The 14,867-nt window shown below is 38.3% G+C and overlaps 2 protein-coding genes across 24 annotated transcripts in view; both read left to right on the top strand.

Annotated features, from left to right (window-relative positions):
- LOC135974151 (serine/arginine repetitive matrix protein 2-like) overlaps positions 1–14,867 on the top strand; it is a 994,828-nt gene that overhangs the window by 443,679 nt on the left and 536,282 nt on the right. The window lies entirely within an intron of this gene.
- The window catches only part of HYCC2 (hyccin PI4KA lipid kinase complex subunit 2), a 91,120-nt gene that overhangs the window by 33,449 nt on the left and 42,804 nt on the right, over positions 1–14,867 (top strand). For 15 of the 23 annotated variants that reach the window (XM_065562066.1, XM_065562054.1, XM_065562056.1 and 12 more), the window contains 3 exons: positions 2,963–3,077; positions 12,691–12,769; positions 13,830–13,931. In XM_065562066.1, coding sequence (XP_065418138.1) covers positions 12,719–12,769; positions 13,830–13,931 — 153 coding nt within the window. In that variant the 5' untranslated portion in view covers positions 2,963–3,077; positions 12,691–12,718. Of the gene's footprint in view, positions 1–2,962; positions 3,078–5,229; positions 5,253–12,690; positions 12,770–13,829; positions 13,932–14,867 lie in introns of those variants that run through there. The other 8 variants (XM_042851717.2, XM_065562070.1, XM_042851718.2 and 5 more) reach the window with 5 other exon arrangements.

Raw genomic sequence — 14,867 nt, 5'->3', positions numbered from 1 at the left:
GAATTGCTATCTTTCAACTATTGGGATATTTTCTTAGTACAGCAGGTTTGTTCATATGTAAGGGGAAACTCTGACTTGGAAAGAGTCACTGGTTCTTCACACTCATTAATTTGTATCACTAAATCTGTAGTGCTGCCCTCCCATTCCCATTCACTGCTCCTCCACTATACATCTAACAGTAGTAACAATGGGTCTGATGTATGTTTCTGCTGATAGCCTTCTAAGTCTCCGTGTTTCAACAGAAGTCATCTTTCTTTCTTACTGCAGATTTGTTCTGAATTTCAGAGCTAGAGGGCAAAGAGCCTTTGTTGTTTAAAATATACAGCAACATTCAGTGCTTAGCCCAGCGTTATAAAATATATATTTTGTCTTCCTACTGGAACCCTGACATTGCTTCATATAGACCAATGATTGTTGGAGACTGTTTTATAAAGCATATTTCTACATCCTTTATGCTAGGTTTCTCCAAAGAAATAGCCACATTTGCACTTGCTGCAGAACTGGCCTTACCTTTTTGGGCTCACCTGGTGTGTGGTGTTTTTATACTGTGACCACTTGTTCAAAATCTTCCAGTCTACAGTAATCATTTGAAGATAGGATGGAAAGAGGAGTCATTGTCTAGGACCTGATAGAAGCAAATACTGTATCAATCTTGTTTCAAAGACAGTGATTTGTTGCTTTTCTGTAAGTGGAGGAATCCTTGTGCTGGTTTTTGTTTTGTTTTCTGTGGGTCTTTTGTGAGGTTATATAATGAAATTATAGTGATTTAATTACTTTAAAAGTACTCATTCTAAGATGATTAATAATTCCAGAAAATTTGCAGATATTTTACTTAAATGTCACTGGTTGCTGTGTAGTACAGATAAATGATGAGAAATACTTAGGTATATCTCCATAGAATAATATCTCATAGAACTGGAAGGGACCTTGAAAGGTCATCAAGTCCAGTCCCCTGCCTTCACAGCAGTACCAAGTACGGTCTCTGACAGATTTTTGCCCCAGATCCCTAAATGGCCCCCTCAAGGATTGAACTCATAACGCTGGATTTAGCAGGCCAATGCTCAAACCACTGAGCTATCTCTCCCCCCAATCTGAACTGATTTGGTTGTGATCCTGCAATTAGCGCCATGCAGGAAGACCCATATGCCTATGCAAAATCCCACTGATTTTTAGTGGGCTCTGCATGGACATAAGTCCCCTCACGTAGGTCATATTTCAAGTTCAGGATCAAAGAATGTTTTAACACATTCTAAAACAGGGTTAGTCAATTTTTTTTGGTTAGTGTCCAAATTTTGTGGTTAAGGTATAGTCAAGGAGCAGACTCCAGAGAAAATAATTATTTAAATAATTAAATAAAAAAGATTGTTTGGGTCCGTTCAAAAGCGTCTGGTGGTCTGTATTTGGCCTGCGGTCCGCCTATTGACTACTGCGGAGATAAGAGAAGAGGGAGGCACGCATCAGGACCCTAATTGTTCCCTGGGTGATCACTACTTCCCACCACCCAACACAGATGTAATGAGGTTGAGTAGTGCCCGTATAAGAAAAATTAAAACTACTGATTATTCCTCAAAGAAGGTTTTTAATGACTTTCAACTATAAAGGCATCACAGACAAAATAAGAAAAGCTAGATTAAAGACCAGCACTGAATAAGGATTAATATAAATGGCAAGTTATACTGAAGACAAGCACAAGTACATGTAAAGTTGTTATTCATTAGCTATTTACTATCTTAACACTATAGTATCGATACTATAATACTATAAAAATAATCAGATATCACGTAGAGATTCCTGTAAGAAATTGCATGAAAATGTCTGATTACAGAAAATTCATACTGTCCCTTTAAGTTCACCCTATTTTTATTTGTTGTAAAGGCTAACAGTTGAAATTTAACCTAATGTGATCTGCTGTTCCGCTTAATATATGTTTTACTAATATTGAGAGAAAGGGACTTTTTACTAACTGTTTGTATTGGAGAAGGTACAATAGTAACTTAAACAGTATAGAATGGAACAGTTCCATACACTTTGGAAACACATCATAGGATTTCAGCATCTTATTCTCACTAATCCACCTAGGCTTGGCTCATGTGTGTGCACACTTTAGCGTGAGTGAAAGAGCCCTGTAGTGTTGAATGTACAACTGAAAGTGCTCAGTAATACAGTAAGATAATCCAAGGTACTCTTAAACTATACTGAAGTCATTAAAATATACTGACAATAAGAAGGTGCAGTCTTCGGAGTTCAGCGATCCTGAAGTGATCTGAGGTGTACAAAATCTTTATTAGCAACATAAGTCCCTAGCTAATGGCTCCTACATTATGTTGGCAAGTATACTGACTTTTCTCGGTGGTGGCAATTTCCCTGAAGTGATTTTGAAACTTTTAACCTTGTAGTAAATAGATATCAGAACAAAATGCTTGTGATGGGAAGAAGGAACACTTTTTAAGACATGCTGCCCTTATGGTTTGGATCTTCTGATTTTTATGTTCTGAAGATTCAGGGTATTGATTGTGCTTAATCTTGCAAAAATACTAATTTCCTTTTAATAAGTGTGTCTTATGGGTATCTTTTATATGTACTGTTGGTTATCAAATTTCATTTTTAGTGTTCTTTCTATCTTTGTGTTTTATACTGCTGCCAGTCACTACAGCATCTGAACACCTTCCGTGTAAATTCTGTTACAAAGTCCCTAGTAAATTTCACATAATCTCTCTTTCTCTTCCTTTTTAGGGTAAAACACTGTTTGGCGTGTTGTGTTTGTTACAGATTTTTTTTTTTTTTTTTGGGGTGGAATGGAGTTTTAGTAGATCGGGTAATGCTTTTTAGCTGGTAATTTCTGCAGTTTGTCTATGATGCAGAAAAATGTATTAAGTAAAATAAGTATAGTGTCTAGTTTTCCAAAGCCCATCTTGTGTCTTTGTTTTGATTATCTCAGATTTTCTATTTTCATCTTTCACAGAACTGAGGAATATTTTAAAGCTTGACAGATGCATTCCAGACTGGAAAACTGCTGCATTATTCCTCCTCCTCCTCCTCCTCCTCCTTCTTTAGAGAACTGACTTCTTAAAACAGAGGTAAAGAGCACATGCTATAGCATGGCACATGCTATAGCAAATTTTTATACCAATCATGACAAACAGAATCATGACTTTTTAGTAACTTCTCCTCTGGTGTTTCCTGTGGTGTCTTTAAATAACCGTATTCAGGTGTCATGCAAATTATGACTGCTAATCACTGGCTTCCGAAATCTACTTGCGAACGACATTGTTTGATATTTTTGTTTCCAGAGCTTGCTTTATTTAGTTATCTTCTATTATTGATAGTATTTAATGCAAAAAGCAGTGCTACTGAAACGCGCTACTAGAACAGGTACTTCTTAAATTCAAGTAAATCTCCTGTTGTTACTATTACTACCACTGTTTAAGTACCCAACAAATACTGCATGCTTAAACACTTAAGACAGATCCTTGCCATGAAGAGCGAATATTCACAGAGCGTGATCATATAACTACTTAGTGGCCAGTTGCAGTGCTTACTGTCATGAGTAGTCCAATTCAAACAAGCAAAGTGCCAAAGAAATATGCCTTGATGTTCTAAAAAAAAAATCAATGTTGGGATATTTATTTCTACTTTAATATCTTCCATTTATCAAACTCTCAGTTCTTCTGTTAAATCAAAAATTTTCCAATAAAAATAAAAAAATTTCCAACAAAAATCAAAATAGAAGGGAGGTTATAGATTCATAGAGTGTGTGACCAGAGGAGACCATTGTAATTATCTAGTCTGCCCTCCTGTATAATTTTGGCCATAGAATTATACAGTAATTATTATATCAAGCCTATTGAACTAGAGCACATTTTTTAGAAAATATTTAAATATTTGTTAAAAACAAACAGAAAAATTTAATTTAATATTTTGAACCCTGCATCTACTTTCAGTTTTTTCTTTCCAATTTCTCAATTTTTTTGATTTATAATACTCTCCTATTACTGTGTGAGACCTGGATCTTGCAAATACTTGTGCGTGTGATTAACATTATGCGTGTGAGTAGTCTCACTGACATCAGTGAGACTACTTATGTGTAAAGTTAAGCATGTGCATAAGGGTTTGCAGGGTTAAAACCAAACATGAATATTCTATTCCTTTTCTCTCTTTTTTTAAATTTTCCTTTTCCTGAAATTTTCTATTTATGGTTTTGTTCCTTGCAGAAGGGCTAAATGTTTCAGAACAAAGAGCTTGTAGTTCAAAGGAGGTAGATGACATCTGTGAGAATTTCAAAATTGGTGAATGCTATAGGTTTTGGCAAAAGTCAGGTTAAATCCCTGCCCCCCACAACTTCTAGATATTTTGTGTTGTTTCATCTTTTCTCTCTTTAGGAACACTTGCCAGTGACCAAAATACCCTTTAAAGTACAGATCCCTCATAAAGTACTTTCTGTTTCTCATTTCCTTAAGGCAAGACTTTTTTTCAGCTCCAGGTTTTAAGGTCCTGTCAAAGGCATAATACTGATGCAGCCACTCTCTGTGCCTGTAGTTTTATTTGGACATCTTATCTGTCTGCACTTCTGAAGCATCCATTGTTCCATGAACAAATGTTTACCCCTTTTTCCACAGCAAGATTTAAGAAATAAGCCTACTCTGTCGCACAAGTAAAGTCTCCTGCAGCAATATAGAGGTTGGGGGAAATGACACAACTTCAAGGAGCCCTGGTGGAATATTGACTCATCTTTATCTAGGCTATATACAATTTCCACAAGGAAAGGCACTTAATGTAACACAGACTTTGTTTTCATCTGTTTTGCTTGCTTCCCTTCACCATTTTCACCGTCTTAGAATACACTTTTTCCCTCCAGATGCCTCATGTAGCCCCCAAAATCTTCCATACTACTCTGCCTCATTGTTCTGATCCCATTCCAGCACACTCTTAATTGCCTTCCTTCTGGCTGCAGAGACTGGGATGGGACAGTGTTCAGAGCACACAAGTATAGGTGTCAGAAACAGTGTGTCATCCTCTCCTCCCCTGCTTTTTTTTTTTTTTTAATTGAACATGTTCCTGTCTGGGAGGAGGTGTGCTGTGACCTGGCCAGCACCCAGGTCCTGTCCTTTGTCACGCCACATGCAATGTGACAACCAGGCCCCACTCTGCATTGTGCTGTGTGCCGGCCCCCCTGCCAAAACCACAGCAGTGGCTCCTCTTGGTGCCGGGGGAGCAGCCAGATCCAGGAAGTGGGACAAACCCAGCATGCGAGGGTGAGAGGCTCACTAGCAGGGAGGGTAAGGTAAAGAGTGGGGGAGGAAGGTGCTCTGGAAGGGTCAGGCTGGTGGGATGGGGGAGGCAAGGACTCCGGGAGGGCTGGGCTGGAGAAGGCAGGGGGCTCCCTCGAGGGCTCTGAGAGGGTCAGGCTGGCGGTAGTAGTGGTGGGGGGTGAGAGGGAGGGAATTTAGAAGAGCTCCCTCAAGGGTTCTGGGAAGGGTTGGTCTGGTGCGGATGGGGAATGCTTGAGAGGGGAAGAGGAGGGTCAGCTGTTTGTCTTATGGTATTATTGACTCAGTTTTCCTATGGAAACAGTATCAGCAAGGGTTTCTTTCACATGGCAGCTCAGGATCTGGGACGTTATTCTTCACCATTCCCAGGGGACCAGGAACTTACTTTTTAACTCTGGATGGTAGTGTTAATGGATGTAGTTGCCAGGCCATTTCTGTGCCTTTCCCTCTATCCACCCACCTAATAGCAAAACAGGAGGAGGAGAAGAATGAGATTTTGTTTTATATCATAGAGCTGGGGTCGGCAACCTTCGGCATGCAGCCAATCAGGGTAATCCACTGGCAGGCTGTGAGACATTTTGTTTATGTTGACCATCCGCAGGCATGGACCCCCGCAGCTCTCCCGCACTACTTACCGCAGCTCCCGTTGGGCGGGAACAGCTAATCGTGGCCACTGGGAGCTGCGGGGGACCGTGCCTGCGGCTGGTCCACAGAAACAAAATGTCTCGCGGCTTGCCAGCGGATTACCCTGATGGGCTGCGTGTTGAAGGTTGCTGACCCCTATCCTAGAACAACCTTCAAACCATAGCCAGAGTGTCTTCCTGTCTTTCTTTCTATTCCTTTCTCTGTGACCCTCAGACATTTATATCCCTGAAATGGAGTTAAAACTCCATCTGATCTGGCTTCTGTTGTGAGTCAGTATAGTGGCTCTGCAGCTTCACATAGGGTCTGAAGTTTGAGCTCTGGACAAATGCATGTAATTCTGAACACTGTCTGGGATGTTACTGAATAGAATACGTAGGGCTGACTTGTAAGTGTCCCTATTTGGAGGGGAAGGCCACCCCTCTGGTTTTTCTATAGAAATGGAAGCCAAAGGCAAACCCATGTGCTAGGTCACAATGCCACTGCCTCAAATTTGGCCCTCACCCCACACTTCTGCACTCTTTCCAGCGCCACTGCTCACAAGTGTCACTGCTACGTTGTCTGGCAGGCTGGCTACAGAACTGTACAACATGTTCCTTTACTCCCTGGCCAGGGCAGGAATATCCTGATTTGGGAAAGAAAAAGTATTGTAATAGGGAAACTATTTGAATGATACCAAGTTCCTTTCACTGTTTGTTAAGAGAGAAGTGAGTTTCCTGTGGATATGAGAGGTCTGTGTTAAATCTCTCCAAATACCTAATGGCTCCAATCTCCTTACACTTATTTTTAAGCCTTCTTAAACTTCGGGAAAAGAGATTTAACACAATCTCTTTACTGTGAACTATAAACAAAAGAGTTGAAAAAGAAAAGGAGGCTATTTAATACATGTGACAAGGCACAAACCTTATTGAAGTCTTCGTGTGTGTTAGTAATGCCTCTGGCCAGAAGTAATCACATTAAAACAGTCTGTACTCAGCTCTATAACAATTAACCTATGTGTTGAGGAACAGTATTCACATTTTAAAATATAATCTCACTAGCTCCAACCAGGAGTAATTTTCAGCATAAATGCAATTTCAGACAATCGTATTAATAAATGAATGTAACCATAATCAATTTGTTCTATATTCTTTGTACACAGAAAGAAGTTCCCTTCCTCCATTATTACAACACTAGATTATACTTGACCTAATGTACATTTTACAAAGCTTTTTTCCAGTTTGTGTTAATATTAATGCAAGGCTTGTCCCTTCCCTTATTCTCCTAACAATGATCTAAAACTTCCTCCCCTTTTCTTGTCTAGCCCACTATTACAAGCCATGAGTATTAAAAAGTTTGTCTTCCTACACTGTAGATCAGCTATGCTTTTTGTGATAAAGAGATTGAGGAAATCCTTCATTTAGCAGAGAGGAATGGTTAAAAGGATAATTTATCAATTGTGGTTTTTTGGAGGGGAACTGTGTACTCTGAGGGAAGAATTCTTCCTTTGCAATGATTAATTTCTTCTACTTGCTCTTTTGTTAAATCTAAAAGCTGTCTCGCCTATATAGATGATTTTCTCACTTAGTATTCCTAAAGGCTATACTGTATTTTTTATATTTTCTCCTGGGTTCTCAAAGATGTGTGAAGAGTCTTTGTGGGGGAGGTTGGAGCGGAAGGAGTTTTATCACATGTAGTAACATTTATTTTGAGGCCTTTGTCCTGCTGTCTTCAAACAGATTTGCACTTTGTTTTCTGTGCTTTGCTACTGATAACAGAAATCATCTGACAGGGGTGACTAATATAATAACAATCTTGTCTGGGTCACTTGTAGCAATTGAACCTAGGACAGCTGGCTCTAAAACAGCGATCAGCAACCTTTGGCATGGGACTGCCAGGGTAAGCCCCCTGGCGGGCCGGGCCGGTTTGTTTACCTGCCGCGTCCACAGGTTCGGCCGATTGCGGCTCCCACTGGCCGCGGTTCGCCGTCCCAGGCCAACGGGGGCTGTGGGAAGCGGCATGGGCCGAGGGATGTACTGGCCGCTGCTTCCCGTCCCCCCCATTGGCCTTGAGCGGCGAACCACGGCCAGTGGGAGCTGCGATCGGCCAAACCTGCTGACGCGGCAGGTAAACAAACCAGCCTGGCCCGCCAGGGTGCTTACCCGGGCGGAGTGTGTGCCAAAGGTTGCTGATCCCTGCTCTAAAAGCATGTGATTCTACAGCTTCTAAAAAGCATTAGGGCCAATGGGGGAAGCCACTGAGCAGGAGCTCAATAAGACCAGGAAAGGAAAACTGTTTAGCCGGCAGCATGTAAAGGAGTGACTGACTGAGCAGGTGAATATAGAGGGCGAGCTGAAAGGAGATGGAAAAGGAAGAAAGCAATAGCAGATCTCTCCCTTTGAATTCCATTCTTTTGATCAGTGTCTTCCCCTTCTGATCTCCGTGCTTTATTCATGCATCGCCTCTCTCTTCCTTCCTTTCCCAAATACAAATAGGGTGACCATTCGCTCCTGCAGCAGCCCCCAGCACTTTTCCTTTTCCACAAAGGTTCCCTGCACCTCTCCTACCACGGGTGGCTCACTGGCTGTGCCAGGGTCTGGATTCTTCTCTTGGACAGCAAGTGGCAAATTTGCTCCAGCTGTTGCTGCTCTTTTTCAGCACTTTCAGTCTCATACTCTGCCTGGCGAGCACGTTCTAGCCACTACACGGTGGAGGTGCAGCCAGGAAGTTGGGCCGCCGAGGGGAAAAAGTGAAATCTAATAAAAGCTTAAAAAAAAAAAAGTTATTGCTCATGAGCCTCTTGAATTTATAAACGCATCAGTAGGGAGCAAGCCACACTTCAAAGCCCCCTTGGCTTTTTTTTTTTTTTTATAAGAGTGTCAGTATTTTAAACAGGGTGACCTGAATAAATTCAGCATTCTCCCTGTCTACATTTTCTCAATAATTATAGTTAGAAAAGAGATTCTTCATAATTTCCTGCCCTAAACTCTTTCATTGTGTTGCTATGAACTGATAAACAACCATCTCTTTTTATCTCCCACGTAGCTGGTTTTCTGTGTAGGTGTAGTAATTTATCTGCCCAGATTATCAGAGCATTTCCCTGCCTTCCTATATAAATCTTGGCTGCCTTGCAGGGATGTTGAGTCTGAATTAGTTAATAGTAAAATACGCTGAGATTGTCAGATAAGACACGGTAGCCATGCTAAATATCAATAATAATATTTGTAGTAGCTGTATTGAACAGCCCTGATGCCTTAGAGTATTTTTTATCAGAGAGCTGTATAATAAAAAATAATTGAATTGCTCATCAGGTTGGTTTTCAGATTGAAATTTCTATGGTAGCATGTTAATTTGGTTTAATGCATCTGTTGGAAGCTCTGTTTAGGGACGGTTCCAATTTGTAAAAATCCCTGCTAGCATCTTGTGCATGTTTTGTGAGTATTTTACTAACAAAATTGATCCAAAGTCCCTACATCATCCCATTGTGCTCCATTAAAATATCAATATCATTTTTTAAAAAAGCTTCTAAAAAGTGTCTGTTGACAGCACTGGAAACTGATGGAATTTTGTTTTGTTTTATTTATTTATTTTCATACATCTAGTACAGCTTAGCCAGGAGTGAGTTCAGTCTTTCAGTCAATGTAACTCAACGTTTGTATGGATTGACTGTTCTAAACATAAGGGTAGTTGGGTCTCCATGTCAATGCAATCCTTGACCTATCTATTGAGACTGTCAACAAGGGTCCAACTTATGGTGGTGGTTTCTGTGATATAGACATTTCCTAGCGGCTGATTTCAAAACACCCATTCATTTCACTTATACTACTAAACTATTTTGAGACAGTAATTACTTTGGATTGCTACCAACCTATATTGAATTCAAACTGGAGATTTTGAGATTCCTGCTGCCCTGATCCTGACACAATGTACTGTAATTGGTTCTTTCTAAAAGTAAAATAAACACCAAAATCCTATACTTCAATTTTCCATATTCACTAGATTTAATGAATTATTCCTTAAAGGGCCAATTTCTATCAATATTTGGTGTTTTTCCTAAAAGTCCAGTTCCTGGAGTCATTTCATTACAGGAGAATCTCAGTTTGCAATCTTATGGTTGCAGAGCAAAGCTTGAAAACCTGAATTCTAAATGCTGAAAAATCAGAAGGCAAATAAACAGAACCCCAAATGTATTATTGTATTGTTAAATCCCATGATATGTTTTGAGGCAAACTCATTTGGTGGTTGGGGCTTGTGGGGAAAGAGGAGGCAGGAAGAAAAGGGTTAATATTAAATCCTTGACTCCTTCACTTACAAATTTAAAAACAATGTTAACTGTTGTTAAATATTGGAGAGTCATGTAGTATTTTGGTTCTTTAAAGGTAGCCAAGTGGCAGAGGGAGTTCAAATCAGCTAGCAGATCCTACTCTCGGAACTGTGTGAATATGTTACCCATGATATTTGTTGCTAATGGCATAGCCATTTTGACTTGTATTTTGTAAGAAATAGAAACGTCAACTTACTAAATGGAGAAGGGCAAAACAGTGGAATAGGGGAAGAGAGGTTGGATTACATAATTGTACTGGTGTTGATTTACATTTTTAAGTAATAATAGAAACATTAATTGTCTAAGCCTGTGCCAGATATCCCTGGTGAAAACATATTTTGAAATACCTGTAAATAAATATGTAAATAGGGTATTTAAAATTTTAAATAAAAAGGGAAGGGGAAAAAAAGGTCAAGTCTCAACACTAATATTTGGAAGAATAGCTTATTGTTTATTAGGGCCTTTTCCAAATGACACGGCGAAGTATATTTTAAATCTAATTTAATTAGATTAATTTTAGTTGTTTACTCCCATTTATTAATATACTCAAGTCAAACATTTTTCCTTTAACCTCCTGTTCTGTGCAAGTCTAAACTGGATTACGAAGAACTCTCAGGAGTTTATATATACTAGCTGTTTTGGAAAATGTTATGACTGTCTCTACCTTTTGTTTGACTTCCTGTATCTAACTGTGCCTTTATACCTTTGCAAGTAAAAAAAAAAAAAAAAAGTTAGCGAGTGAGATTTGCAAAAGTTTTGTTAGCCATGAATTTTTGTTGTTCATCCTTGCTTTAATGATGATTTCTCTTTGAAGCTATGATAGCATGAGCAATATGTTTCCGATAGATTATGATTTATTCAGAAATCTATTCATCAGAGATCTTTGGGATTTTTCCAGCAAGAACTTCCATAATACATTAAAAAAGCACTCCTAAACGATGTCAGTTCATCTGAACTTGAATATATTATTACTGTATATTTTTACTATACAGATTCTCTTACGAAGACTGCAAGCTATTGCTATATAGCCTTACAGAAATATAGGTGTGCACTGGGCTTTATGCTGGCCAGATTTGCATATGGCTATTTTCCTGTATTTCTTCTTGTGCGAGACATCTCTTCTTGTGGTGAAGGTATTAAAGTAATGGATAGTTTCACAATATTTTGTTCTGTGACGTTCTATTTTCATATCTATTAGTATCTACTATATAAACATTTTCCTATTGTCTTTTATTTCTGTTTAGCAACAACACTTGTCTTCCTGTGAAAAGGCAAATTAGTAATGGTGGTTTTGGACCCGAATGCAGGACTGTGGGTCAGAGTATTGCAGCTGACACATCACAATAATTTCTAAATGTAACAGTAGCTTAGTGAATATGCTTAGCATAGCTCTGATTAAATGTCTGTGTGCTGAGACTATAATAAAAAGAAAGTAATGATAGAAATTGGAGAGGGAAAGAATGTACTAGGTCATCGTGTCCAGCCCTCTGCCAGTGAAGGATTGATCTTGGTGCTTATGAAATGATGTCTTTATTTAATGCACCCTCTCTTGTGTTAAACATTGTATTTGGGTAGTTTAAAGTTCATGTAATGTACCGACTCAGTTCTGGGCCCTTTTAAAAAAAGAAAAAAGGAATCTATTTAATGTGAATATTTAGATACTTAAATACCTCAGAAATCCACATTACATAACAAAACCCTACATTAATTTAAGAAAATAGCTGCAACTTAAATATTGTACTTAAATAGAGATAGCTAATAAGATTAGGGTATTTATTTCAAAATAGTATGCAAATAGCGAACACCATAAAACTCCGTGGTTTTGGCCTGAGACCTGTTTTTGTCTGAGCTCAAGATTCTAGAATAAAACTGCTATATGGTAGGAAAGTAATAATAGTAATTGTGTGGTTTAAAAAAAACTAATAGTGCTTTGTATGTTTAGCTTTCTGAAAAATACAGCTTACTGCTAAAATAGTGTTGCAGCTTGGAAGAGAAACTTCACAGTTCCTCCAGAACAGCTTTAAGAAATAAAATATACTGCCACCATGACTTCCAAGATATTATTTTTTTTATAAAATTGTATTTGCTTTGTGCCATATCCAGAGTTGTCATTATAACCTGTCACATGGCTTTGTTCCATGATGCTCTTCAGTTGTTCCAGTTGTCTTTTCTTTGTACTATATTTGGTAAGAGCACAGGGATGGATGGTGTGTTTGTCTTAGATAATGTGCAATTTGTCCTGGAGCCCTGAGTCCTCTCTGACCCACTGAAGTACTATAGCTTTATGTCTAGGAGGATCAAGAGAACAGTTTAAAAAAAATCATTAGAAAACAGGACTAATTTTCAGAACTACAACATCTGGTAATGTTTGATGTAAAATAAAACCATCAGATTTGGAACTATCTTCCCCTTTAGAACAGGGTTATACAGAACTGAATTGAATTCTACCTTTTGAGCTTCTCTTTCTTGTTCCTAAAGGTAAGAAAGGAGAATAAGCTGTAAGAAAATGCTGGGATCCGAACGTGGTGTGGTGGAAGAATGGCTATCAGAATTCAAGGTCAGCTGAGTAGGTGTATGACAATTATAATGTTGTTTAATGGCATATAATGTTAAGAATGCTAATGATTAAACATTTAAAGTGTAAAAGCTTCTTTTGATTTTTAATCTTTTGTATCTGTTCTACTGCACAACGTGTAGATGTCTATAAAAAGGTATTAATATAAAAAGCACAATTTGGAATACAAATATGTATTATAATAGTACAGAGCGTATAGCATACTATGCAGATCTCACTTCAAAGCACATAACACTCTGTAAATCAAGCTGATAGAATTTAAAGGGAGACTGTCAACTTGTTCACAAAATTTAAAAACGTAACCAACTTTTTATTAAATTTAAGATTAACAGAAGTGTTTCCACAATTTAAAAAACTCCAGTGAAAATAGTTTTTAAAAAAATATACACTCCTTTGTAGAATGGATGAATTCCATGCTTCAGATGACTAAGGACGTGAAAGTGTCTTGACTGTAAACCAAATCTAAACTTCCTTTATTGAGCTGAGAGAAATATAAAATTAAACAGCACATAGAGACAAGTAAATTGGATTTTTAAAAAACTTTCACTTTTAATCATCTGAGGCTTTATCATAGGTTTAAAAAAAAGTTTAAATTTATATAGGGTTTCGAAAAGTTCCTGGTTGAACAGGGAAAAAGAGAAGAGGAGAGGATCTAGAGACTAGACTGGGTTTGTGGCAGATAATTTTAATATGGAGCGGCCAAGAGCTGTATAGTGACCTAGTCCTGGAAGTTGCTGAATGTCCTCAACTACCACACAAGTTGATGAATATTCATAGCATTCAGCACCAGGCAGGATTGGGTCCCAGCACTGTAAGGTTTATGGATAGCTTGCTTGCTTGAATCAGTACTGAAAGGACAGAATTCCACCTTTACTAGTGTAGTAAGTTGTGAATTTGTCTTGACTGAAGCTCAGGGATTGTTGTTGTTGTGTTTAATGTTATCAAAATTGGATTTATCGTGTTCATAGATATCTATCAATACATGAAAGCGTACACACGAACTACTCATTATAGTAACTGCTGTCTATATCTCTTACTTTAGGCATTACCTGAAAATCAAATCTCCGGTTATGCATCAACGTTGCACCGGAAAAAATCACTGGTGCCAGCTCTTTATAAGGTTATTCAGGACCCAAATAATGAGGTAGGAGACTCCCAGAGAAGGCATTTCCTTTTTCTTTTTCTAAATAAATCATAGTAATTAAGAACTGTCTGTTGCTGTTCTAACCTGGGATTGATGCAGGGAAAATATTCTTTCTCTGTTTTACCCCTTTTTCTCTCCCTCATTTTTGACTGTTGCTGAATCTCTCTCTCTGTTAGAAGGCAAACCAGTTGCTCTCAAAAGAATATTGAACACTGCTGCTGGGTTTGGCTGGTCATTGTGACATAACAAGTTTTAGGTTGTAACTCAGTCTGAGTTGCTTTTTGGAAGCCAGTTAGGCATAGCTGAGACAAAGTATTCTTTAGACTAATTTGGCTTGAAGAATTTTATTTTATTCACTCATGATTTATTAATTCGGTGGAGAATGGAATAAATGTCCTACTCCAGTATGAAATTATGACTAGGCCTGATTTTTCTTTCATTTACACTACTGTTATATTTGTGTGATTCCATTGCTTTCCATGGAATTACTTTTGATTTATGTGGGTGTAACTGAGAGCAGAATCAAATTTAAATATGTTCAGTGAAAACATAGCTATGAATGTGGCTCATGACTTGGACAATTAACATAGAATTAAGCTTTCCATTCCATAGAATACTGGGGAGAGGATGAGAAAGAACTACTGGAAAGTCTTATGGATGAATCTAATCTCTGAACAAATTACACAAACTTGCCACTTTATGTTGACACTTCTATATAGTAATCATCAAAGAGTCAGGAAAGCTTTATCATCTTTAGTCTCTTGTGTGCTTTTAAATGAAAATGTGAGGAATACACAGGAAAGTAGCTTCTTATCTTCTCAGATACAGTCTCCAAGAGTGCCTGTGCTGTTTACTGGATTGAATTTGAAGAAGTTCAGGTAATCCTTTCCTAACAAGCAGCTTGATTTTAAAATGCTGCTTTGCTTTTCTGGTAGG

Source organism: Chrysemys picta, chromosome 11 (genome assembly GCF_011386835.1).
Source record: "Chrysemys picta bellii isolate R12L10 chromosome 11, ASM1138683v2, whole genome shotgun sequence".
Classification (NCBI taxonomy): Eukaryota; Metazoa; Chordata; order Testudines; family Emydidae; genus Chrysemys; species Chrysemys picta.
Note: the sequence above shows the minus strand (reverse complement) of the source record. Positions and strands in the feature narration are given on the sequence as shown.